The 27930-nt window shown below is 44.1% G+C and overlaps 1 protein-coding gene across 1 annotated transcript in view; it reads right to left on the bottom strand.

Annotated features, from left to right (window-relative positions):
• CCDC178 (coiled-coil domain containing 178) overlaps nucleotides 1-27930 on the bottom strand; it is a 352723-nt gene that overhangs the window by 252630 nt on the left and 72163 nt on the right. The window contains exons 8-10 of the mRNA XM_074944428.1: nucleotides 15152-15247; nucleotides 14912-15048; nucleotides 4255-4438 (exon numbers count right to left, since the gene is read on the bottom strand). Coding sequence (XP_074800529.1) covers nucleotides 4255-4438; nucleotides 14912-15048; nucleotides 15152-15247 — 417 coding nt within the window. The remainder of the gene's footprint in view (nucleotides 1-4254; nucleotides 4439-14911; nucleotides 15049-15151; nucleotides 15248-27930) is intronic.

The raw sequence follows: 27930 nt of genomic DNA, 5'->3' as shown, positions 1-27930 counted from the left end.
CCAGCCCAGAGCACCCTCCTACACCCCAAACCCCTCATCACCAGCCTCACCCCAGAGCCCACACCCCCAGGTGGAGTCCTCACCCCCCTCCTGCACCCCACCCTCCCTACCCCAGCCCAGAGCCATCTCCTGCACCCTAAACGCCTCATTTCTGGCCCCACCCCAGAGCTCACACTCCCAGCCAGAGCCCTCACCCCCTCCCGCACCTCAGCCCCAATTTCATGAGCAATCATGGCCCACCATACAATTTCCATACCCAGATGTGGCCCTTGGGCCAAAAAGTTTGCCCACCCCTGTTCTTGGGGATCAGGAAATAGCTAAAATAGTGTTCTTTCTCCAGTGTTCTTGTGAAACCTCCTTTTTGGCTATCTATTGTAGGAGAGAATTGATTTCCTCAAATAGGACTTTCTAATGAGATTGGTCCCTGAAGAGGGAGGGAGGAGAGGAAGGAAAGTGAGGTGGGCTGGTAAAAAATTGGATGGAATAACTGTCATGGATGGTGTCTAATACCCAACAATCACAGGTAGCTCTGCATCAGGCACTGTAAGAGGAGAGACAAGCTCCAAAGGATCATGTCAACAGTGTGCAGTTCTCAACTGTCCTTTCAAAACTGCTACTTGGAGTGATGCCATATACCAAGCAAACTAATGGTGTGGAATTCTGCTTCTCAATTGAGATCTTTCACCGGAATCTGGCTTAATTAAGGAAGACTCTCTGGCACTGTCTCTCAGGCAGTATCTTTCTTCAGAGAAGCCCTTCTGCCTTTAAGGTAAAATGCTGGATATGACTTTCTCCTTCCTGAAGAGGACATGGACTGAGTGAGCCCTAAGGATTGAGTAATAAACTTAGTGGTTTTAATCTTTTCCAAAGTATCATCAGTCTTGGCAGTAAAAGGCTAACGCCTTTGAAAGGAAGGTCTTTGATGTTATTTTGTGACTCAGGAGTGAGGTCAGAGGACCTTACTCATAAATATCTTCTTAAGGCTATACCATGGCCAAAGCTCAAAGGCTAGCCTCCAAGATATCACATATTGCTCTCAGTGAGCACTTCACTAGTTTTCAACCCTTCTTGAACAGCATTTCAGGAAGCTCCTTTTTCCTTCTCTGGTAAGGAGTCTAAAATGGAGTTCATGGCATCCCATAGCATGCAGTTATAATGGCATACAATGGTCTGGTAACTGGAAATATAATTTTATATATTACAGGCCAGGTATATTATACAGGCCAGGGTATGTACTAACTTAAGGGACCTATCCGCAATACCATTTATATCCTTTTTATATAAAGGGAACCCTGAACACACTCAATATCATTTTCGTTTCTCGGGGTCCTCATATTCCAAACTACTGACTCTTCTAACTTACTAAGGCACTGACCCTGCAAAAGATTTACACACTTGTTTAACATTAAGCACTATGATTTCTCTGAGTTCAACTGACAGTGAACAAAGAAAAGCATATTGATGAGTCTTTGCAGGATAAGTGCTTAAGACTTTTAAACAGAGATAAATTCAAGTTCCAACTCTTTGTCAAGGGCACACCTTCCCTTACTAGTTAATGACAACCAATTTGCAAGGTTCAAATGACATAATTCAGATTTTGCAAAGATTACATTTAATGTTAAATACAGTAAGCAAGTTTTATAGAGCTTTATCAGCTTTCCTAGAAATAGAAGAGTACTGGGGGGAGGGAGAGTGCTATCTGTTATTTTATCGTTTTAAATCAGCTGGGAATAAGAGTATTATTGTATAGCTGAGAATATTTGCTTTGTGATAATTTTAAATAACTGCACCTTTGTTCTCTATTTACTTGTGGCAATTTAACTATCAGTCTACTTACTTTTTCCTCAGCAGGATATCATATATGGTTTTAATTTGTTTAAGAATATTGTTAAATTTGGAAGTTTCATTTAATTACTCATCTGACAACAGCCGGAATACCAATAATTTATTGGCAGAGGATATCCTAGGAAGTTACATTAAATGCAGAAAAGACTATTTAGTCACAAATTTCTTCAGAACAAAACATTAAGCAAAGTACATCCTCACAACTCAGCGCTTCTGCATTCTTTAATATTCTGTACATGCACTATTAAGGACATTATTCATTCCATAAAATGTAAGAATCTTCTCTCATTTCTTAAGAAAGTGGATATTGTCCTAATTCAGGAAATATAATGATACCTCTGTACATGATAAACTGAAAAAAAAAGATTAGGCGGGACAAGTACTAATTGCATCTTACACTAGTCACAGGTGAGTAGCTATAATAATACATGAAGAACTTATCCTTAATGGTTACTTCAGTCACTGCAGTTGAGAAAGGACATTATCTGTTTCTGAGCACTGTCTGGCAATACATTTAATATCTAGTATGTACATATAAAAACAACAAAAAGAACAAGAGTAAAAGTTTTAGCCACGTCATAGAAAAAAGAGAGGATCTTAAAAATATTATGGAAGAAGCAGCAGCAAGATTTGGAACAGTTTGCATATGTATGGCAAGAGTGATGAGTCAAAATGAAACCTAGTTGTGTGCCTGTGTGACAAGGATAGCAATGTCAATAGTGACAGAAAAAGGGGGGGGGGTTAGAAATAGATGAGATGAAAACTGAGGAATTCAGCTGTAACTATGTTAAATTTTAATGAACGGTAAAATATCCAGGAGGAGATGGTTACACAGTCACACTGAAATACAGGGTTGAATAGAGGGAGGACAATTCAGAAGTGGAGACATAGATTTGGGAGTCATTGGCAGAAAGATAGTACTTGAAACCCTGTTTGTGAAGGTCACCTTGAGGAAGGGTGTAGACATAGGTATGGACCTATGGTATCCTCTCTGTGGACCAATCACTAAAAGGGGGATGAGAGACAACCTTTCCAGCATGTTTCAATAATATATGCTGGCAACATAACTGTTGAAACTCAGGAATCCTGAATTCTGCTCTGAGTTCTGGACAGAAGTGTGTTCTAGTAGTTAGACCCTTCTGCTCCTGTCCCCTCCAACCTGACGTTTTCTGCCCTTGTATCCATCTGTCTCTGTCCACCATGTTCTTTCCCTATTACACCTTTCCCCCTTCTGTTTCTGTCCCTTCCCCACCCAGCATCCTGTCCTGTTCCCCTTCTGTTCCTATCTCCACACCTAGCTTTGTAATCTTGTGACAGTCTGTATTTGTCTCTCCCTCCCATTTTGCTACTCATCTGTCTGCATTCCAGTCAGGCTACATCAATGTCCTTTATGTTGCCTAGGTGCCAGCAGAGCACTGAAAACATAAGAGTTTCACTGCTCTCAGTTCTGTGCCTGGTGCCACAGCAGCCTCCACTCTGCCCCACATAGGCACTGACTTCCCCTCTACCCGAGGGGGTGCTCGACCCCCTCCACCCCACCTCTTCCCGCCCCCTCTCCCGAGCACACCTCGTTCCGCTCTTCCCCCACCCTCCCAGAGCCAACCTGCACACTGCAAAATGGCTGTGAGTGGTGGGTGGGACTCGGGAGGCACTGGGAGAGGGGGAGGAGTGATCAGTGGGCCGCCAGTGGAGGAGAGGAGTTGCGGGGGGAGCTTGGTTGCCGGTGGGTGCTGAGCACATGATGATTTTTCTCCATGGGTGCTCCAGAGCTGGAGCACCCTATACTGCCCCATGCTAGAGTGCAGAGTGAGTTCTGCAGGAGTGGAACATGCCCCTTGTTATTCGCACTGAGCTCTGCGGGGGTGGAGCAAGCTTGGAGACTTTTACTGTCAGCCTCCAAAAAATGTGCAAATGGCAATTTTCAGTGGCTTGTAATTCAGCCAAATGTGGGTGGATTTTCACAGGAACAGCAAAAGGCCAGAGCAACCTCCTTGCAAATGTCAAATCTCTATTCCAAAGGATGGAGGTTCTAGAATTTCTCAATGAAATTGCTGTATGATTTTAACATTGGCAAAACAATGGAATTTTTCCCTAACCTCATTCCTGGTAACAGATGTACCACCCTCACTGAAACTTTGCAAAAAACTCCAGACTCAGGCAGCCGCCTGGCATGGAACACTGCAGCCCATAAAATTAAAGTCTGAAAAGTTATAAGCAACTGAAAAAATGGTCTTGAATGAAAAGTGTTAGCCAAACTTTACTATAGGAATTGCTGCCAACTCTGACTATAACACGGCCACATCTGAAGAAATTAATTAAATCAGGAATCTGTTACAAATAGCATTCTCTTCTATCCAATTTTTCCACATTTAAAAAAATGGATTTAAATAAAATAATGTCATATACAACCTTGTACCGGATTTTTTCTCGAATGATTTTTTCTTCTAATTCCTCCAGTTTTATTTTTCCTTCACCATAAGCCATTTCAATATTATATAGCTCTTTATTCACTTTTCTTATTTGCTCTTCAATCTTACGGGTGTTTTTGCATATACTCTGCAGTTCTGACTGATATGCTATTTTTTTTCTTGAACTGTTAAAATAAAACAAAACCTTGAAATTATCTTAAAAGAGATGCGTGCTTGCAAAACTAGAAAATTAAAAGAAAAAAATCACTGTTGAATAAGTAAAACATTTAAAATCTTACTTACAAACTAAAGTCAGTATTTTATTAACCACTTAGTTGATGCTGAATATACCGGTACATCTTTCAAATGCATACTTCCATTTTGCTGCAAAATATGCCCTGATAGTCTATTGATTTCAGGAAGTCATATATTTATACAACAGATATCCAGAAAGCAATACAATCTACCCCTATAATATAGATAAGCAAAAAACTACATTAAAAGAAAGTTGCATAATAAAGTACTCAAGTCAGCAAATGCCAAAGTTAAGGCTGCCCACACAATCTTAATTCAGCTTCCTCATGATAATGGACCAGATCTTGGGCCGCACACAGGCTATTTAGCACCAATCCATTGACACAAAGCAGTCATACAGCTAATGGATCCAGTTCCCTGTGGCTTTCCCTCCTTCAGCAATACTTGGGTGACAGTGTACAAGAAAAAACATTAAGAAAGAACAAGTTTAGTTAAAGTGAACCTGAAATACTATTAGTTAGACTAAATCAGACCCACTGGCGCAGACCAGAACCAATCAAATCAAAGAAATAGGATGGATATGTAAAAATTTTATTTTCCTTTGACTAATGAAATATGGTCTATATTGGTATAACTTAAAACTTTTTAACTGTCTCTTAACAGAAAAGTGGGATTAATGAGGAACCTTCCACTGAGCAACCAAAGGCAGCATCAGCTGAACCAAAATGTCAAACTTTTATCATCTAAGAAAGATACTGTATATACCCTATAGAGGAACATACTGTGGCTCTGCATGTTTAAATCTACAAACTTCTGACTCAGCCCAGAAGTGACCATACCCCTAGTACAATTAGAGGCAAGACTGACACTCTCAATAATAGGTTCCATAAATACAGACTTTACTAGAGCTAAAAACAAGAAACAGTAATTTACCTTACAGTAAGTGTGGTTCTTCATGTGTTGTCCATTCATATTCCACTCTTGGTAATCATGCGCCCCACAAATTTGAGATCAGAATATCTGGACCAATAGTGACTGTTGGAGACACATATGTGCTGAGTGTACTCATGACCTGTAGCAAGGGCATAAAGGGGTGGACCAAGCCCAACCACACTCAATTCCTTCATCAATACAGAATCCAGATGTTATAAGACACCACAGTAGCAGGGAAGGAGGGCAGGCCACGGAATATGTGTGGACAGCACATCTCAAAGAACCACAGTACCTAGCCAGTGGTTCAGTTCCAGAAACTTCTGTTTTTTGTCTTCCTTTGCTCACAGTTCAGGAAAAATCGCTGAGAAGATTATATGAACATTTTTCTCCTTCAACATCCTTTCAAGCTCCCTGAAGTCATTAGTGCCAATATGCACCATCACCAATGTATTCTTGCCCATCAACATGAAAAGCCTCTCCAATCTTAGAATGATGTCTCATTCTTGGCTCCAGGAAGATAACCACATTATCCTATTGTCTACCTGCTCCTTAGAGAACAGTCTTTCTTTTTAATATAAAATCAAAAGCAAGAACCATCTGTCTTCCTTGGACAGCTGCAGATCTCTTTGTGGACATGCTTGATTATCTTACATGTTGGGCTGAGTAGCCACCCACAGGTATGTTCCAGACAGCTTTCTCTTCAATTAGACAAGCTGGAACTTCGGAGATATTTTCTGCAGTTTCCATGCTGAGAACATGATAATGATTGGATACTTCTAGCTGTATGGAATTCCTCTAGGTTCTCTCCTGTTTGATGGTCACAGTCTTCCCAGCCTCTTTTATCTCCAACAATGTAGACTACCACCTAGTCCTCTTGCCTCTGGTGATTACAACTGCCAAGACTCCTCTCTATTTGCCACTCTCTCAGGTTCCTTGGTGGCCAGTTCCTTTCTTTCTTGAATCTGTGGGGGTGATGTTTCCTAAATCAGATTGTCTAACAACTCCTCAGCCTCTCTGATGCTCCGTAGTGAATGTACTTGCCCTTCCAGACCAAAATCTTTTCTTCCAGCAAAGCCACCAGTTACATTTAATACAGAGGAAATTGCTTCTGGTTTCCAGCAGGAAAACATGACACGTCTACTGCAAGTCACAACCACTGTTCCATAACTGGCCATCACAGTACTGAGAGTAGAACTATACCTAGAAAAAAATCCTCTCTCACTCCGTCTGAAACTTCTTTGCCACTCCTGTTCACCTAACACTTCAGTGTTTAAGTTCTCCTGACTTAAACTGGTTAGTCTCTAAGGTGCCACAAGTACTCCTTTTCTTTTCTCTACTGCAGAGGATCTTGCGAGAACTCTGAAGTAGAGGGGAGGATGGTGGGCAGCGGAGCACCCACTGGGACACCCATCTTGAAGAACCTTAGTTACTGCACAAGGTGAGTAACTTTCTCTTCTTCTTCGAGTGATGTCCCTGTGGGTGCTCCACTTCAGGTGACTGTAGAGGTGTGTCCCTCAGTGGAAAGAAGGGGCTTTGGAGTTGGATCTGAGATTGATGATAGGACCATGAGTCCTAATAAAGTGTCTGATGTCGAGTCTTGCTTGATTGCATAGTGCTGAATGAATGTGTGGTCTGATGCCCAAGTGGCTGCTCTACATATGTCTGTAATAGGCACTGTAACAGAGTTAGCACCCACCTCTCGCGAGCATCCCCTTTTCTCTGGCTGATATACCTACAATCACAATCTTTTTTGGGGCGGCACTTGCCTCTCATGCACGGCCCTCTTTGGTTGGTTGGGTGTGAGCCTGTTTTTGGTTTTAGTTCTTATATCGGGGTGGCACTTGCCTCTCGCGAGCACCCCCCTCCTCCCTGGCTGATGGTTCTCTTGGAGGGTCTTCAGCAACTCAGCACTCCGGCCGAGCTGCATACACTGTTCCCCGCTTCCAGGGTTGTGGCGGGGCGACGTCTCACTGGCGTGGCACCTCCTGCTAGTTGTCCAGGGAATTAGTTCTTTCCAGCCCTGGAGCGCCCTCTGCCGGCTGATGTCTCACCTGCTGCTTGCCCCCGTGTCCCTCCCAGCCCCCAGTGCCCTTTACCCAGGGGTTCTGCCCACCGCAGCAACCCACAATCTGGGTCTCTCCACTCAGGAGAACCCCCAACCCCCTATCCCCACCTCGCCTCAGTGGCTACTGCCAGTCACCATCTAGCCCCCGCTCACTGGGGCTGACTGCAGTCTGTAAAGGCCACTCATCATTGGCAAGGTGGGGTTTGGACCTGCTGCCCTTGCCTATCTCGGGGCTGCCCCTCTGCAGCCCCAGTACCCTTTGTGGGCCCCTAACTCGGCCTTCAGCCTGGGGTTTTGCTAGGCTGGAGCTCCCAGCTCCCTCTGCCCTTCCCCAGCACTGCTCCACCCTAGGTACCCTTCTCAGCTTCCCAGGCAGCCAGGTCCTTCCCTCTCTAGAGCCAGAGAGAGAGTCTGAGTCCTTCTAGCCCACCGCCCTCTTATAAGGGTCAGCTGGGCCCTGATTGCACTGGCTACAGCTTTCCCAATTAGCCCAGCTTTCCTCGCTGCAGCCCTCTCCGGGGCTGCTTTATCCCCTTCTGGCAGGAGCGGGGTTTCCACCCTGCTACAGGGGTATACAGTCCAAGTTCTTATCTGGTATGGGGCCATAGTTCTAAGGCTTCTCCCAGAAGCACTGCCTTCTTGAACCACCCAGACGGGGCCCATCTCAGTACCCACAGCTGGTGGTGTTTCAGCAGGCCTCCCTGGGCTCAGTCTTCAACCAGACCGGTGGGGCCCATCTTGGTACCATCACTGGCCTGGCCAGGTTCTGTGCTCAGTCCCCCTGGGCTTCAGCCTGCCCGCACTGACCTTCCGCTGGTCCTGCTGCTCTTCCCACCAACCAGGCACCCAGTCTTCAGCAGCCTTCCCTGGGCTTCAGTCGTGTCTGCAGTGAGCTCTCCACAGTGAGCTGTCCGATGTACTGCTGCTCTTTCAGCCAGCCAGTCACCCAGTCTTCACTCCTTGAACTCCATACAGCAACTGAATTTCTCTGCTCTGCTGTTTGTCTTATATAGGGCCCTTCTGGCCCCAGACTGGCTGCTCCATCAGCCCCTCTGATTTGCTGCTCCTCTGCAACCACTCTACACTGTCTGGAGGACTTCTCTCTGCACTAGTGTGAGGCAGGGTGAATCAGGGCCACGAGGCCTCCAGCAGGGGGCCTCTCGACCTAGTCCACTCTGCCACAGGCACATTATTAAGGAAGGCTATCGATGTGGAAAGTCACCTGGTAGAATGTGTTCTAACCTGGGGGGGGGGGTTTACAGTTCATGTTGGCAGTAGCAGAGATGAATGCACTCTGAAGAAGTGCCAAGAAGGCCAATGGCATTTTGGGATGTATAAGTAGGGGCATAGCGAGCAGATCGAGGGACGTGATCATTCCCCTCTATTCGACATTGGTGAGGCCTCATCTGGAGTACTGTGTCCAGTTTTGGGCCCCACACTACAAGAAGGATGTGGATAAATTGGAGAGAGTCCAGCAAAGGGCAACAAAAATGATTAGGGGTCTGGAACACATGACTTATGAGGAGAGGCTGAGGGAACTGGGATTGTTTAGTCTGCAGAAGAGAAGAATGAGGGGGGATTTGATAGCTGCTTTCAACTACCTGAGAGGTGGTTCCAGAGAGGATGGTTCTAGACTATTCTCAGTGGTAGAAGAGGACAGGACAAGGAGTAATGGTCTCAAGTTGCAGTGGGGGAGGTTTAGGTTGGATATTAGGAAAAACTTTTTCACTAGGAGGGTGGTGAAACACTGGAATGCGTTACCTAGGGAGGTGGTAGAATCTCCTTCCTTGGAAGTTTTTAAGGTCAGGCTTGACAAAGCCTTGGCTGGGATGATTTGATTGGGGATTGGTCCTGCTTTGAGCAGGGGGTTGGACTAGATGACCTCCTGAGGTCCCTTCCAACCCTGATATTCTATGATTCTATGATTCTATGAAACCCATTTGCAAAGTCTCTGCTTAGATATAGCTTCTCCTTTAGATCTCTCTGTATTCGAGAGAAATAGTTTTGGTGCCTTCCTAAATGGTTTAGTCCATTCGAGATAAACGGCTAGTGTCCTCTATCTCGGGTATGTAGTGCCACTTCTTGCCTGTTCTTATGGGGTTTAGGGAAGAATGTGGGAAGATGGATGGGTGGCTTGAGGTGGAACAAAGAGGGTATTCTAGGTAGAAATTTATGATGTGGTCTTACAGTGACTTTGTTCTTGAAAAAGATCATATATGGGGGGTATGCCATGAGGGCCCCAAGTTCTACGCGTCTTGTGGATGTGGTGGCAACAAGGAAGGCTACTTTCATTGGAAGTGTAATAGTAAACATGCAGCCAAGGTTTCGAACATAAGTCTGGTAAGAGAACGAAGAATTAATTTAAGTTCCCATGGATGCATTGGGATTCTGAGTTCAGGACAGAGGCTCCGGACACCTCATAAGAATTGTTTTGTAAATGAATGGGTAAAGACTGAAAACCCATCCACTTTATGGTGGAAGGTTGTGATAGCTGCAAGGTGTACTCTGAGTGAGCTCAGTAAAAGACCCGATTTTTTTAGTTGAAGTATACAGTCCAGGACTAGTGATAGAGCAGAAGTGGTGGCCTGATTTGTTTGTTCTGGCACCGTGTCTCTTCCATTTGTGGAAGTAGGTTGAGCGTGTAGTCGACCGCCTGCTGTTTAGCAAGATATCCTTCACCTCTTCTGAGCAGGTCATATCCTCACCTTGGAACCATGGAGGAACCATGCTCTCGGGCGGAGTATCTCCAGGTCTGGGTGCAAGATTTGGCATGCATCTTGTGGCAGGAGATGTGGAAGAAGTGGGAGAAGATGTGGTGGACATGCCACTGCTGCTGGTATGGGAATGAAGTTTCTCTGGGCCATCTGGGGGCTATCAAGATGACCCTGAATCGGTTAGTGTTGATCTTTTGTATGACCCTGGACAACAACAGGATAGTAGGGAAAGTGTAAAGGAGAGGTGCATCTCATCTGACGAGGAAGGCGTTGACCATGGATCCTGGCCCCAACCCCGCTCTGGAGCAAACTGTTGGACATTTACTGTTCTGACTCGTGGCAAATAGGTCTATGGTGGAGAATCCCCATTGTCGGAATATGTCCTAGATCACCAAGGTATTTATTTCCCACTTGTGATCGTGGGAGAATTTTCTGCTTAACATGTCCACTGTGGTGTTCTGACATCCCAGTAGATAGGAGGCTGATATTGTGATGGATGCACCAGTTCCACAGACTTAATGTCTCGGTGCCGAGGAAGTGTGACCTCGCTTTTCCCTGTTTGTTTATACAGAACATGCAAGCAAAGTTGTCCATCAGGATCTGTATGGTTTTGTTTCTGATAATGGTCTAGTACACTTATGTGCAGTGCTGATTCCGGAGGAGACCCCTTCTGCCCTGTACTGGGAGGTTGTTTAGATGAGGGCCCCAGCCACTAAGGAGGCATCCATTGTGATTATCATTGCAGAGGGAATCTGTAGAAATGGGACCCCTGTACACATGTTGTGCGAATGGGTCCACCACTGTAGCAAGTCCCTGATCTTTCGTGGTAGAGTAGAACCTCAGAGTTACAAACTGAATGGCCAACCACACACCTCATTTGGAACTGGAAGTACACAATCAGGCAGCAGCAGAGACGAAAAAAAAAAAAAAGGAAAATACAGTGCAGTATTGTGTTAAATGTAAACTACTAAAAATAAAGGGAAAGTTTAAAAAAAAGATTTGACAAGGTAAGGAAACTTTCTGTACTTGTTTATTTAAATTAAGATGGCTAAAAGCAGCATTTTTCTTCTGCATAGCAAAATTTCAAAGCTGTATTAAGTCAATATTCAATTGTAAACTTTTGAAAGAACAATCATAACGTTTTGTTCAGTTATGAACATTTCAGAGTTATGAACAACCTCCATCCCCGAGGTGTTCATAACTCATTGGTTCTACCGTATGAGAGGCTTGCTAAGACTCTGTTTGTATGGGATCTACACTGTCCTCAATCACCCTTGTAGGCAGCGCATGCATAGTCTGGCATGTTTCATGACATAGGTGGTTGCTGCCACGTGGCCTAATAGTTGGAGGCAAATCCTGGCAGATGTTTGTGGATTGTTCACCTTAGTGTTGATCAGATTCACTAGCATGGCAAATCTGTGTGGCAGAAGTGAAGCTTTCGCCTCCAGTGAGTTTAGGTGAGCCCAAATGAATTCTAGTTCTTTTACTGGTGTCATCATTGACTTTTGAATGTTATTTGGAGACCAAGTTTTGCAAAAAGAGTGACATTAGCTTTTGAGTGTCTCTGATAGCTTCTTCACGAGTGGGGATCTTGAGTAGACAGTCATCTAAATATGGGTATATCATGACCCTTTGTTTGTGGAGGGGGGCCACGGCCACAGCTAGAACTTTGGAAAAGACTTAGGGGGCCGTGGAGAGGCCAAAGGGCAGTATACCTTGTACTGATAGTGATTTTGTCCCAAAACAAATCGGAGAAACCTCCTCTGTGATGGATGTACGGCGATATGAAAGTATGCATCTGGCAGGTCAAGGACCAAAAAACAGTCCCCTCATCCCAGTGCTGGGATTATTGTTGCTAAAGTAACCATCCTGAACCATTGTGTTTTGACTAATCTGTTTAGGTTTCTCAAGTCAAGAATGGGCCTCCAAACCTGGTCTTTTTCTGGGTTAAGAAATAATGAGAATAAAAGCCTTTCCCTCTGTGTTGTACCGATACTGATTATACTGCACCTAATTGTAGGAGATGGTCCACTTTCTGTCTCAGAAGGTGCTCATGAGAGGGGTCCCTGAAGAAGGACAGGGAGAGAGGGTAGAATGGAGGTGAACTGGATGGAATAACCGGCGGTGACAATTTCCAGCACCCATTTCTCCAAAGCAATAATTCACCATGCTGGGTAGAATGGTGTCAAATGGTCTGTAAAGGGATGGCGTTAGAAAGTGATTTCAGCAACTGGAATTGGACGAGGTCTCTCAGGACTTCGACCAAACCCTCAAATTTGATGTTTTGATCCACATTGTGGTGATGTAGAAGGTTGAGATGGGAGTGGCCTACATCCTGTGGGTCTTTGCCTCCATCTCTGGGTATCATACTGCCTCTGTGACTGTATGTAAGTTGCTGGTCTTGAGCATTGTGATGGATAATATCTGCCTTGTTTTTGTGCAGGTGTGTACATCTCTAAAGACCGAAATGTCGCTCTAGAGTCTTTCATTGTATGCAGGGACTCAGTCTTACCTGCAAATAATTTTGGATCTTCCAAGGAGAGATCCTCTACAGTGGATTGCATCTCCTTTGGGAATCCAGACAAGTGGAGACAGGAGGCTTGTCACATCACTACAGCAGTTGTGATGGATCTTGTACCGCCATGTCTGCTGAGTCTAAGGATGCCTGCAGAGCTGTTCTTGCCAGGAGATGACTGACCTAAATTGCTCCCTTTTCTCTTCAGGGATGAAGTCACTAAATTCAGAAAGTTCGGAGTAATTTGTGTGATTGTATTTCGCCATCAAAGCTTCATAGTTGGCTATCCTGAACTGCAATGTCACTGACAAATAGGCCTTGTCACCAAAAAGATCCAATCTTTTCCATTCTTTATCATACTGGGTGGTCCTCGAACGGTGTTGCCTGCCCTGTTCATTGGCTATCTTTATCACCAATGAGTTTGGCTGGGGGTGTGAAAATAGAAATTCTAGACCCTTTGATGGGATGTAATACTTCTTATCAGCCCTTTTACAAGTAGGGGGGATTATTATGGGAGTCTGCCAGATGGTGTTGGCAGGATCCATGAGTGCCTCATTTATGGGAAAGGCAATTTTGGAGGAGGCTGGTGTGTGTAATATGTCCAACAACTTGTGATGGGACTCAGCAACTTCTTCCAGAGAGATTTGGAGAGTGTCTGCGATTCATTTAAACAGCTCCTAAGATTGTTTAAAATGGTCTCCTGTTGTAGGTGGTGGAGGCATGATAGTCTTGTTTGGAGAGGAGGAGGTGTTAGTTGCAGGTGTGGCTTCCTGATCTACAGCCTCCTCTATTTCCTCAAAAAGTCTCCTCGGGGACTCACGGGGTCCCATCTCTGACACTGATGGGGAACGTCTCTGTCTTTCCCTTGAGGTGCTGGGAGGCTTGGAATAATGTTGCCTATATTCCATCCCAATATGGCCACTGTGGTAGGAATGGTAATGGTGGTGGCATCCATGGATGTCCATACCACCTCTGGGTGCCAACCCTGGAACAGTGTCCTGGCTGTTTCTGCCGATCTAGTCTGATGATTCCCTAGATCGGTGAAGAGTGGTGTGAAGAATAAACATCTTCCTCCTCATTGTCCTCTTCCTCGCTAAAAAAAGGAGAGGCAGATATGTTTGTTGGCACGTGTAACAGTGCTGAATGTGCTGATGCTATATCAGTACTGAGAAGAGGTGATTTCGGTGCTGCAGCAACTACTAAGTTCTTATGTCAGAGAAACTGCTGCATTCCAAGAGATCCCAGTACTGAAGATGGCATCGGCGGTAACTGTTGTGGTACCAGGATAATTGTTGTGGTACTGGGAATTGTTGTGGCGCCAGGAGGATTGGCGCCAAGGATGTCTGTACCGAAGAGGTAAAGTAGACTTCGGTACTGCTGTCTCAGCATAATGCACCAGAGAGCCAGAAGATGGCGCCGTAAGCTGAGGTGCTGTTGAGGTGCTTGGTACCAAGTGTTTAGCTGCTGCAGTCAGTGCTGTGGTAGAAGGGGCAGTCTTGTTTCTGCTATCCTTCTGAGAGCCTGCCTGCTTAGGTTATTGGGCTTTAGCGGTAACGGAAGATCCTGACGACTCGTAGGTACTTAGCTGCAGCACGGTCAGTACTGAGGATGTGGAGAGAATTGGAGAACACTTCTTTTTCGAGGCTCCCTTAATAGGAGAAGTAGTAGCTCTCTTCTTCACCCTTTTCCTGAGAGAGAGCTACCACTTCTCCAACACAGGGAGCCTCAAAAAAGAAGCGCTCTCCGACTCCTCCTTCACCCTTTTTATGCGAGACAGGTCCCTTCCATGCAGTCGCTGACCTTCTGCATATTCACAGAAGAAAGTTTTAAAGTATAATTGGGAATGAAGGTGCTTTTAATCTAGAGATAATATAAGAAAATTCATATTTTTTGTTTTGCAAATTGCCAAACTACAGAACCCATATGTGTGACTGGGTTGGAGTTTTTTTGTTTGTTTGTGTGGGAGGGTGGGGGTGTGAGAATAGGATTACAGAACACCAACAATGTAAGTACAAGATTTCAATGTGATGTGATTTAAAATTACTGAAATATTAATTCAGAAAGCTTTAAAATGGAAAAAACTGACCAATGCTCATCTAAAATGCTGCTTCTTATTTTCCTCTGGGTCTTTGACTTTTCTGTTTATATTGCAGGTATTTTACAGAGTTTGAATTACCTTTCTCTGGACTTTTGCACATATTCTTCATTTTCTCTCTCAAGTTCTTTATTTTCACGTTCCAATTCATCCACTGCTTGAAGGGTATTGAGGAGCATTTGTTTCATATTCAACCGTTCAGATTCCCAGCTAGTTTTCTAAGAAACATTAAGACAGAGTATGTTTTGAAGATCATTTAAAGCAAACACAATGTACAAAGACTTTCACTTATAATTCATGAAAACAATAAAAAAAACTTACTGAATCTTCAATCACTTTAATCACTTCAGAACAAGCATCTAATAAACTTTTGTTCTCATTTTCTTGAGCCAATGTTTTATTGTTTAAATCCTGTACCTGGAAAACATATGTAAAAGTTCATAAAAAACAATATTTGCAACAAGAGAACTACACAAAAATTAAATACCAAAAATGGAAAAAGAACAGTTAGTTACTTTACAGTAACTGCAGTTCCTTGAGATGTGTTGTACACATCAGTTTAATTCTTGGGGCACATCCAGTTCATGCATGCAAGATCAGATTCTTTTGGTCAGCATTATCCATTGGGGTCGCGTCGGCACCCTAGGTGTCCTCACAGTTCCTTCAACAATACAGAATCCAGATTAGGATGCCACAATAACAGGGAAGTAGGCACCGTTATAAAATCCTTTTGGACAACACATCTCAAAAAGCCACAGTTAATGTAACTTAAGTAACCTTTTTCTTCTTTAAGTGATTGGGCATGTCAGTTGGTGTGCTGACAGGCCCAAAAAGAAAACCTCTTTCATTTAGCTTTATAAAAGTCAGTCTAGTTGTAGCTTTCCTGTTTTGGACCAGAATGTTTTGAAATTTCAGCTGAACATCGTCTTTTGGTGGATGTCAGACACTCAGCAACCAGGCTGGCAAACGTAACAATGTTCGGTGCAAGCATAGAATTTGACTGTTGTTCTGTGAGACTATGTCAGGCAGAGCAGGCAAAATGACCAGGGGCTGCATTGAGAAGTTCACTATATCCAAATACCAGAACCGCCTGGCCAATGCCAGAGTTATCATGATCATTGATCTAACATCTTGCCTCAGGTATCATGGGAATTTGGGGAGAAGGCATACATCAATCCCAGTGTCCAGGGAATGAGAACGGCATCTGCAGAGACTGAACTGAATCCCCCTCTGGAGCAGAACACTTACTTTTTGTTCTGACCTGTGGCAAATAGGTCTATTGATTGGTATCCCCATTTGCAAAAGACGGCTGTGCAACACTGGCTCTTTGGTCAATCACTCATAGCTGTCTGAGAACTGTCTGTTCAGGTGATCTGCTTGTAAGTTCTGAATGCTTTGAAGACACTAGGCCAGCAACATTCTGGTAATGAATACACCAAGGCCAGAGCTAAATGGCCTCTTGACAAAGTGAAGGTGATCTGGTTCCTCCCTGTCTGTTGATATACTGCATAGCTGTGGTGTTTCTATCAGTAGCTGGCTTGTGGATCCCAGGAGTAAAGACAGAAACATTTTACATGCCAAATAGACATCTCAGAGTTCCAGGACATTTATATGCAGACAACCTCAATGAGGGGACCACTTGTCCTGATTCTGAAGGTGATGTAAATGATCCTTTCCCACCCATTAGTGGAGACATCTGTCACCAGCTTCTTGGTTGACAGAAATACAGAGAAATCCATTGCACACCTGAAGAGGGTCTTTCCACCAGTTTAAATGAGAAGAGGCCTTCTGGTGGGACAGTGGCCACCATGTCCACATGGTGTCTGCTGGGTAAGTACTTTGATTTCAACCACCCTTTTATGGAGCACAGATGAATACTGGCAAACTGCATCACATACAAGTGCATGAGGCCATGTGTCCCATAAATCTGAGACATAGCTTTACTGATGTCTTTGGGTGGGGTTGAAGTTGGTTGATAAGGTTCACTATAGTTTGGAATCTTTCTTATGGAAAATAAACTCTCATTGATCTGGAATTTAACAGCTCCTATGAACTTTATGCTTTGACTCAGAGCAAGTGTGAATTTTTCTCTGACTCTGAGGACCATGTGTGGCAAAGAGCTTTAAGTCACTTGAATCAAGCTGATCACCTGCTGAAGTGATCTTCCTCCAATGAGCCAGTCATCGAGATATAGGTAGACTTGTCTCCTTAAATAAGTCACAATGACTTCTAATCACTTGGTGAATACCCTTGGTGCTACGGAAAGACCAAAAGGCAGGATCCTGTAATGATAGTGAAAAGGGTCCTGCTAGGAATCTGAGGTATTTCCTATGGGCAGGATGAACGGATACGTGAAAATAGGCATCTTGAAGGTAGAGAGCCGCATATTCGTCTTGGAATAGGCAAGGAAGGTAGGGAATGGGAAGGGACTAGAATTGGATAGACTACCTCTTGCTGTCAAGGCTTCCCAAAACTAAAAAATGTTGAAGGCAAGGGATCTTTGAGAGGTTCTGTCAAGCTTTCAACAACAGAATCAAACCTGCTGCCTGGTGGAAGATGCAAATTGGGCAACAGTGGAGGAAGAGACAGTGGGTCATCAGCCACAAAGCTTCATCTTTCTGTCTCAGCACCGCTGAGGTCTTGTGAAGCTGATAATAGGACTGGGCAGAGGGATGCTGCCTGATGGAAGCCTTTCTGCCTTCTTGGGGCTGGAATATAGAGGCCCACAGAATGAAGAATCACCCTGGAATCCTCAAAAGGAAGGTCCTCAATTGTGGTTTGGATCTCCGTGGGAATTCCTAAGGACTGAAGCCAGGAAGATTTCATTACCGCAGATGTGGACATAGTATAAGCCACTGTGCTAGGCATATCCAGTGCAACCAGAAGGGAAATGTGGGCTCATAAGTTGTCCCTCAGTCATTATGGTTTCTAGTTCCTCTCAATGCTCCTGTGGTAGCTTGACCCAATTCAGATATCACGGTAGTTCACCACATACATTTGGACGCTGTCAGATTGGTAGACTGTGTATCAAAATAAAATGAGTTTCTTCAGGTCTTTCTTCCTGGGAGTAGATTTGGGAGGTCCCCGCGTCTTCAACAACTCTTGGACAGCAACTACTACAAGCAATCCTGGTACTAGGTGGGAATAAAAATACTCCAATCCCTTGGAAGATACTTGATATCTCCGGTCAACTCACTTGGATGTGGCCAATATAGAAGTTACCATTGTGCCACAGGTCTTTTGCAGGTTCCAACAATCCCTCATTTATCAGCGTGGCAAGCTTGCCAGACATGAAAGGATGCATGATATCAGGAGTTGTGAGGTGTCTCCTGCAGCACTTCCAGCAGTATATGCAGAATTTCTGCCATATGCTTCAAAAGGTCCTGAATGCCTCAGGTCATCAACTGAGGAAGGCTTTGAGGCCAGGAATGCCTTGAAGTCATCAACTAAAGAAGGCTACGGTGCCACTGGGGAAGGACGAGGACATTGCAACAGGGACAATTTGTTCATCCTTTTGAAGATCTTGCTCCTCATCACCTTCTCTCTACTGCCTTTCCAGAAGTGGAGGCTACACTAGCTGACATATTGGGTTGGTCTATACTGCCTTTTTAAGGAGAGGGATCTAACCAAAGGCAGGGGTGCAGAGGGTGTATAGGCGATGTACTCCTCATCCCAGTCTGTGCACAGTAGAGAGACACCTCCTCCAAAGTGGGCCCTTCCTGTCAGGAGTGCCCTTGCCCTGTTATATACTCCCTAATCAGGTAGCAGATATACCTCCTTCGTTGTCTGTTGTACCGACAACTTGGTAACAGGTGGTTAAGCTATCAACATCTTCAACCTCTCAAGGAGCGGTGACACTATTACTGGCCCCACAGTTAAATCACTTAGTACTGTATATTCCCATAGCTACCAAAAACTCTGGTATTCTGAGCACTAAAGAACACAATTCTGAGGTGGCAGGTTCCATAGTGCCAGGTACTGAGAGCAAGGATCCTGAAGGGCTGGTACTAAGAGAAACACAGTCCACAGGTTTGGTGGGTACTGGTCGCTCTCTCTTAACAGTTGGTACCAAGGCATGAAAAGGACCTTTGTCAAGCCATTAGCAGCCCTTCAACTGCTGACTCCAAGATGAATCAGACACCTCTGACTCTTGTTTCTCAACTGGATAGGCATCAGAGAGGGTGGTATATGCCTTAGCATCTCTGGAGCAGTGCTCCTTCCTACCCCTCTCCTGAGATCATTGACACCGGAATGTTGGTGGATGACTGGGGCCTCTTCACTGACATAGCATGGGAGCTTGAGGTGGATTCTCCACTTGCTGGGGTGCTCATGGGAAGAAACTGACTGGAGAACTTAGGTCTAGCCACATCCTTTTCTTTCAGTGTCCTCAGTGGCATGCAGAGGTTGCTCCAGGAAGAACAATTTTAGGACAGCCTCGCTAGCTTTTTGAGTCTACTTAGAGAAGGAACAACATATGTACCATCACGCAGGAATATATACCTCTCCTATACAAGAGATATCTGCAATGCCTATCATTAAGCTGCACTGAAACTTCCCATGATGAGTAGCTTTTGAACACAAGCGATTTCACTTCTGCTATATACAAGGAGGGGTTTAGCCTAAAAGCTAAACAGCTGACTTAAAAAAGGTTGGGTTTTTTTGTACCAAATAACAAAAAGACTAACACATACTACTAACAACTAGCTAATTAATAATACTAATAGCTACCTCAAATACTATCACAGTGCCCGAAGAAGCAGGTGGACACTGCCACGGGCAGTAAGAAAGGACTGAGGGACAGTTGGGCCACTCCTCCCTTTATGCCCTCAAATAAGGGGCACAAGAACTTGAAGGGCATAGGTTTGGTCCCAACAGACACTCTAGGCCAAAAGAATGCAATCTCACAAGCATAGGGCAGATGCACACAAACAGTGGAATCCATATGGACATTCACTTGGAGAAGCAGCAAGAATTATATATTTTAAGAAACAATCAAAATTTTAATTTTACTTTCTTCATGTTAAAACAAACATTTTTTTTCTTTTTTTAAATTCTCTCCTTTTAAAAATTGCTCATTTTCCCCTAAAAGTGGAGAAAAACAATGAGACACTTTAGAAATACTACAGAATTTAGTTTTCCATGGTGACTTTAGTACTTAAATATTTCAGTGATATAGAATGGAATAAAACAGATTTTACATGAAGCATCTGAAGGAAATGCTGATGAATAGATAGTACATGCTGCAAACTTCCATTTAAATATATAGAAGAACTTAGAGAAAGATTGGGACCAAAGAACAGAATTTTTGAAATCTGGTTTGGAGCCCTTGAATGACATTCTAGTCTGGATGTTCAGTCTGTGCTGCTAATCAAATCACTCTGTGTAACTCCAGTGCTTTTTAAAAAGTGTGGTCATTCTCAGGCTATGGCTATGTCTACACTACAAACTTGGGTCGACACAAGTTGTGTTTGCATAAAGCCGCCACACTTGATATACCACTTGTGCGCATGTATAGTTGGCTCCTTGGGTCAGCAGTGCTCACCAGGAATGCTTGTGTCAATACACAGTGTGGCGCACCACAGGTATGTATGCCAGTGTGCAACCTGCCACCATCGAATGCACTGTCTTTTGGGAAGCTTTGACAATGCATAGTGAGGCAGAAACCAGTCATGCAGTGGTGACTGGGAGCAGGGGTCAGCTCGCAATTATCTCCATCCCATAACATCATCTCTGTCCCATAATTTTTGCACCTTTTTAAAAATTCCAAGAACCCGCACGGCCCTCCTTGCTGTCTACCATCTCTGACTGATGCATGGACCTGCACAGGGGTTCCTGAACTGAGGTGGGGCGATAAGACAGCACACATATCTCTATTTTAGCACCTTGCCACAAAGTACATCAACAGAAAAGGGCTACTTTTCTATGGTTATGCAAGCATAGTGGACCACCAGGGACAATTTACCAACTTCAAAGTTTGCTGGTCAGGGAAGGTGCATGATGTTCACATCTCTAAGAATAAACAACTGTTCAGAAAGCTACAAACAGGGGCTTTCTTTTCCAACTGGCAGATTACAATGGGCAATGTTGAAATGCGAACAGCGATCCTGGCTTATGAAGCCATACACTGGCCGCCTCCACAACACCAAGGAAAGATTAAACTACCAGCTCAGCAGGTGAAGAATGACAATGTGCTTTAAATGAAGAAAACATCACAATTGTTAGAACTGCCCGCTGTGTCCTGCATAATATCTTTGAATCAAAGGGGGAAAGTTGACACCAGGATGAAAGGCGGAGGTGGAGCAGCTGTCTGCTAAGTTTGAACAGCCAAACACAAGAGCTACTAGAAGAGCTCAGCACAGAGTTATACAGCTTAGGGAGGCTTTGAAAGAGCACTTTAGCAATGAGCCACAATAATGAATTTATAAATTGGACAGATTTGGACACATTTTCATGAGAACAAAGAACGGCACATCTTCTTCTGTCGACCTAGTGATGTCTACACCAGGGGTTAGCTTGGCTTAACTATGCCTCTCAGGGGTGTGGATGAATGCTGATGTAACTTTTTCAGTGTAAAGCAGTCCTCAATCAAGCTAGGCTACCTCATGTGCAATTAATTTGAGTGTATTAATTCAAGTTAACTGTGCTGTGAAGACACACCCATAAGCACCTAAGAGTCCAATTCTCATTGGAAGTCAATGAGAGTTAGACAATTATGAGCCTATATTACTTTTGAAAAATGGGACTTCAGTGCTTTTGAAAATTTTACCCTGAATATCTACAGCTGTACAAAGTCTATTTTTTTCTCTGATTCTGTATTCTTCAACCTAAACCTGCTTGAAAAGAACAGTAAATATATATTAAACACACAAAAACTATGTTAGAAGAACATTATTAAGGTTATAATATCACGTACTCAAAAATTAGCAAATACCGACTGTGCTATCTTAATTCAGCCACCTTCTGCATATGCATCAGGATAAAATGTTAAATTACATGATCACATACTATTTTTCCTTGTCTCATTCAGTGCAGAGAGTGCACTGTGATCACTTAATGAGCAGCTATTCAATATTTTATTTTATCCTCATTGTGTGGCACTTTACCTTATCTACTGCACACAATTCAAATTCTACTCTAAAGACACAATTATTAACTTCCTCATAAGCTTTTCTATGGCGCCCTTCACATTAGTAATTGGACTGTTTCCCAAACATTCATGAAATCTATATTCACAATACCCTTGTGAAATGAGTGAGTATTATTATTCCCATTTTGCAGGTGGGGAATTGAGGCACAGAGACTGTCTGCTCGTTCTGTGTTTCTACAGTGCCCAGCACATTGGAGTCCTGGTCCATGATTGAGGGCTCCTAGATACTATGATTACACAAATAAATAATAATAATTATTATTAAGTTCAAAAGTATCTTTGGTTGCCAAATTTGAGAAAGCTAGAACCTGACTTTTCAGAGTACTTAGAATTATTATATAGCACTTTGTATGTTCAAAGCACAGCTCCCACTCACTTCACTTACAGCTATAAGTGCTCAGCACTTCTGCAAATCAGACTGTTGGGTCTCAGCATGGGCACCCAGAAAGGGAGGAATACACAATAGGTGACCTCCTGTGAAAAGTTTAGCTTAAGTGACTTGCCTAGCATCATATAGGAACTCTGTGGCAGATATAGGGATAGAATCCAGTTCTCAAGGGCAGCATTCAACTGCCTTAACCATGAGATCATCCTTTCTCTTCCTGCAGTCCCCTGCCTCCTTATTCACTACACACCTTCCAACTTCTGCAACAAATGAGGCAGGACTCCTATATTCAACATCCTCCTTCACTACATTACCGTGCTCCATCCACAGAGCAGGTTCATCCTGTGCACTGATTGAGGTAGGAGTCCTGTGGAAAACAGTATGTGATTATGTAATTAAAGACTGCATCATAATGCATATCCAGAAGGGAAGCCAAATTAAGGTAGCATAAGCAACCTTAAGTCTGGCATTTCCTAAGTTCTGACTACTTGACTTTGCACACTTTATAACATTTCTTTAACATAGTTTGTGGGCATATAATTCACTAGGATTTAAAAAACCAAAACAACAAATTCTATCATGTGGTATCATCAAATAAGTCATCAGCAGGGCTGGAAACTTTAGACCTATTGCACCAACCTTTGCCATTTGAGCTAATGGTGTAATTTACAGCAGTAGTACATGGTCATCCTCTATGTACACCAGCACTAAAAGGGAATGGAACCCTTTGCCAGTGGGTTGTACAGATATTTGCTCACAGCAGAGGAATGATGAGACTCAGAAATATTGGGTTCCAGTCCAGGCTCTTTAAAGGAGCGTTCTCTAGTAAGCACAGACACTTCTGACTATTCCCCTAAGCTTGATCCTCCTCCACCTCTGCTTCATCCACTCCAACCCCTCCCTGTCCCAGTCTTGACTCTAACCTATCCTGGCTAACCCATCCCACTCTAACCCATCCCACTCATATTTCTCCTAGGCTACTCAGTCAGTCTCCACCCCTCAGGCTTCTCATCCCAGTCCCAATCTACTTACAGAGCAAATTCTAGTATCACCCTTCCAGACTCCCTGTCACACTCCTTTTCTCCCCTCACTCCCCGTCCTAGTCTTCCATCCCCAGTTTCCAGTCTCCTTGCCCATCCATTCCAATTTTCTCCCTCCCCAGGTTCCCTCTGACAGCCTCTTTGCCCAGACAGTCTTAGGCCTGGTCTACACTACGGGGTTAGGTCAAATTTAGCTGCATTAGGTCCATTTTAAAATGAATGCGTCCACATAACCAACCCCGTTCCATCGACTTAAAGGGCTCTTAAAATTGACTTCTGTACTCCCCCCCGGCGAGGGGAGTAGCGCTAAAATCTGCCTGGCTGGGTCAAATTTGGGGTAGTGCCGATGCAAATCGATGGTTTTGGCCTCCGGGAGCTATCCCAGCATGCTCCATTGTGACTGCTCTGAACAGTACTTTGAACTCTGATGCACTAGCCAGTTACACAGGAAAAGCCCCAGGAACTTTTGAATTTCATTTCCTGTTTGGTCAGCGTGGCAAACTCAGCAGCACAGGTGACCATGCAGTCCCCCCAGAATTGCAAACAAGCTCCAGCATGGACCGAAAGGGAGATACTGGATCTGACTGCTGTATAGGGAAAAGCATCTGTGCAGGCAGAACTCCGATCAAAAAGAAGAAATGCTTGCTATGGGAAAGGATGGTGCTGCAGTTTGAAACAATTCCCACATGTTATGCGTAAGAAGCCTACCCTGCGTACCCTTTGCCTTACCATGGCTGCATGGAAACTGAATTCTGTTGCCCACCCATGTGTGATGTGTCACCATACCAGCAAGCGCTCAATATAAAAGGCAAAATGCGACCTTGTACTTAAAGCACATGTGCTGTCTGCTGTGAATTGCTTGATTCACTGTGAAAGAGTCTCCCTTTTGTTCTCAGAAATGTATCATCTTTAATTTTACTCTCCCTTTTTATCTCCCCCCAGGTGCAAATGTTTCTAGGCTCCCCCTATCATCTCCGGCCCTGAGGTTATCACAGATTAGAAGGCAAAAAAACCCCACTCGTGATGACATGTTTTCCGAGCTCATGCAGTCGTCCCGCACTGATAGGGTACAGCTGAATGCCTGGAGGCATTCAGTGTTAGAGGCTAGGAAAGCATTAAGTGAGCACGAAGAGCAGAGGCAGGAGCACAAAGAGCAGAGGCAGGAAGCGATGCTAAGGCTAATGGGGGAGCAAACGGACATAATGAAGCATCTAGTGCAGCTGCAGGAAAGCCAACAAGAGCACAGACCCCCGCTGCATCCATTGTACAACCACCTGACCTCCTCCCCAAGTTCCATATCCTCCTCACCCAGATGCCCAAGAACACGGGGGATGGGGGGGGATGCTCCAGGCACCCAGCCACTCCACTTCAGAGGATGGCCCAAGCAACAGAAGGCTGTCTTTCAAACAGTTTGATTTGTAGTGTGCCTACAATAAGCAATGTGGCCTTGTCCTTCCCTCCTCCGCCACCCCACCCCACCCCACCCGGGCTACCTTGTCAATTATCTCCTTTTTTTTTAATTAATAAAGAATTCATTTTTTTTAATTAAGAAAGAATGCATGGTGGTTGGCTTACAGGGAATTAAAATCAACAAAGGGGGTGGGTTTGCATCAAGCAGTAATACACACAAGTGTCACACCGAAGCCTGGCCAGTCATGAAACTGGTTTTCAAAGCCTCTCTGATGCATAGTGCACCTTGCTGTGCTCTTCTAATCACTCTGGTGTCTGGCTGCTCAAAATTGGACACCAGGTGATTTGCCTCAACCTCCCACCCCGCCATAAACATCTCCCCCTTACTCTCATAGATATTATGGAGCACACAGCAAGCAGCAATAACAATGGGAATGTTGGTTGCGCTGAGGTCTGGCCTAGTCAGCAAACAGCGCCAGCGAGCCTTTAAACATCCAAAGGCGCATTCTACCACCATTCTGCACTTGCTCAGCCTATAGAATCATAGAATATCAGGGTTGGAAGGGACCTTAGGAGGTCATCTAGTCCAACTCCCTGCTCAAAGCAGGACCAATCCCCAAGTAAATCATCCCAGCCAGGGCTTTGTCAAGCCTGACCTTAAAAACTTCTAAGGAAGGAGATTCCACCACCTCCCTAGGTAACGAATTCCAGTGTTTCACCACCCTCCTAGTGAAAAAGTTTTTCCTAATATCCAACTTAAACCTCCCCCACTGCAACTTGAGGCCATTACTCCTCATTCTGTCATCTGCTACCACTTAGAACAGTCTAGATCCATCCTCTTTGGAACCCCCTTTCAGGTAGTTGAAAGCAGCTATCAAATCCCCCCTCATTCTTCTTTTCCGTAGACTAAACAATCCCAGTTCCCTCAGCCTCTCCTCATAAGTCATGTGTTCCAGTCCCCTAATCATTTTTGTTGCCCTCCGCTGGACATTTTCCAATTTTTCCACATCCTTCTTGTAGTGCGGGGCCCAAAACTGGACACAGTACTCCAGATGAGGCCTCTCCAATGTCGAATAGAGGGGAACGATCACGTCCCTCGATCTGCTGGCAATGCCCCTACTTATACATCCCAAAATGCCATTGGCCTTCTTGGTAACAATGGCACACTGTTGACAACAACATGGAGAAATTTGCTATTGAGACTGAGCTCATTTACAAGAGCAGAAGCGCAGAATTGCAGCAGAAGCGGTGGATGATGACAGTTAGCAGTCGTACTGCACCGTCTGCTGACAGCAGCACCCAGGACACAACAGCAGCAGTGACAGTGAGCTGAGCTGAGTGGGCTCCATGCTTGACGTGTTATGGCATCTGCATGGAAAAAAGGCACAAAACGATTGTCTGCTGTTGCTTTCATGGAGGGAGGGGCAACTGATGACATGTACCTAAAACCACCCACGACAATGTTTTTGCACCATCAGGCATTGGAGCTTAACCCAGAATTCCAGTGGGCGGTGGAGACTGCGGGAACTGTGGGATAGCTACCCACAGTGCACCACTCCGTAAGTCAATGCTAGCCACGGTAGTGAGGACACACTCCTCTGACATAATGCGCTTAGTGTGGACATACGCAATCTCCTGTATAAAATCGATTTCTAAAAATCCACTTCTATAAAAATCAACCTAAATTTCATAGTGTAGACATACCCTTAGTTTTCCCCCACACCCCATCTCATTGTCATATGACTCCCTCCTTCTCACTGCCCCACTGGATCCCAGTCCCAGTCTCCTTGCCCAATCAGTCCTAGTCCCACTTCCTGGCTCCTCATCCAATCTCAGTCTCCCCACACCCACAGAATCCCAGCCCTTCCTATTTTCTTCTCTGATGTTCAGTCCCAGTCTTCTTGCCCAGCCAGTCCCAATTTATCCCCACAACTCCCAATCCCAGTTCCCCTCTCCACCATCTCTGCCAGCCTCCAATCCCAATCTACTCCCCTGCTCCAGGTCTGGCTGTTGTCCCCACTGCATTTGAATAAGGCAGCTTCCTTCTCTATGTTATCTTAGCCCAGCAAGGGGTACACTGACAGCACAGAAGGGACAGGTTCCCTGCTCTCAGTTCCAGTGCATGTCCCAAGTCTGCAGCTGCACAGAACTAACATTTTTCAAATATTTATAACGTGGCCAAAATAAAGCCTTCATACAAGACTTCAAAATCTTTACAGAGAAAGAATCTGACCCATCAAGAGAACTGACTACTAATTTAACAACAACACTACACAGAAAACACTTTATAAAACTGAATATAGGAGTCTTATGATTACATGTCACACTTTGTTCTTCAAGTTTATTTTATAATTACAATGGCACTGACTCTGAGAACTTTAAAGCCTGATGTTTAATAATAAAAATATTATGAAATGAAGAGAGACTAAAGACAAAATATAATGGCCATAAAAGCAAAGAGAAAACCTAGAGATTCCAATGAATATGAAGTGAAAGCTGAATTAAAAAAACTAAAACCAAATACAGTAATAAACTGAAGCAAAAATGGCATCTAAGAATCAGACCTGGGACTCACCGTTGAAAACAAACATTTAAAAAAAAAATCAATGAAAAGAGAGAGAATGTAAAAATGCAAACTGATACAACAGTAATTTAAAATGAATGGAACTGAACTAAAATTACTGTGTTGTTGCAGTAAAAAGAACAGCACAGCACCGTGGAAATTAGATCCCAAAACTGTTGTATATCTAGGTTAGTTTGCCTCAAATAGTCTGGCTTTACATCTTTGCCTTCTATTGAGTGTTTTAAAAGACCAAATTTCATAATTTCTAGTTGTGTATATAGAACTATTTTGATATTTCTGTAGATGAAAATTTTTTGTAAGGCTCTTAATTCAGTCTCTCGTATAGTGATATTTTTATTTTGTAATCCAACAAAATATGCTTAAAGTGCAGCTCTACCTAAAAATAAATTTCTATAAATATCATGGTTTTAAGTTAAGTCTGATGTCAGACATGACCTGAAATCTACAGGACTCATCATCTGAATATCTGCTGACAAGAACCATAGCTCTGCCACTTACTTGGCTCCTAACCAAATCAGCCACATTGAGTTCTGT

This window comes from Natator depressus, chromosome 2, assembly GCF_965152275.1.
Source record: "Natator depressus isolate rNatDep1 chromosome 2, rNatDep2.hap1, whole genome shotgun sequence".
Classification (NCBI taxonomy): domain Eukaryota; kingdom Metazoa; phylum Chordata; order Testudines; family Cheloniidae; genus Natator; species Natator depressus.
The sequence above is the reverse complement of the archived record's forward strand: the minus strand, read 5'-3'. Positions and strand labels throughout refer to the sequence as shown.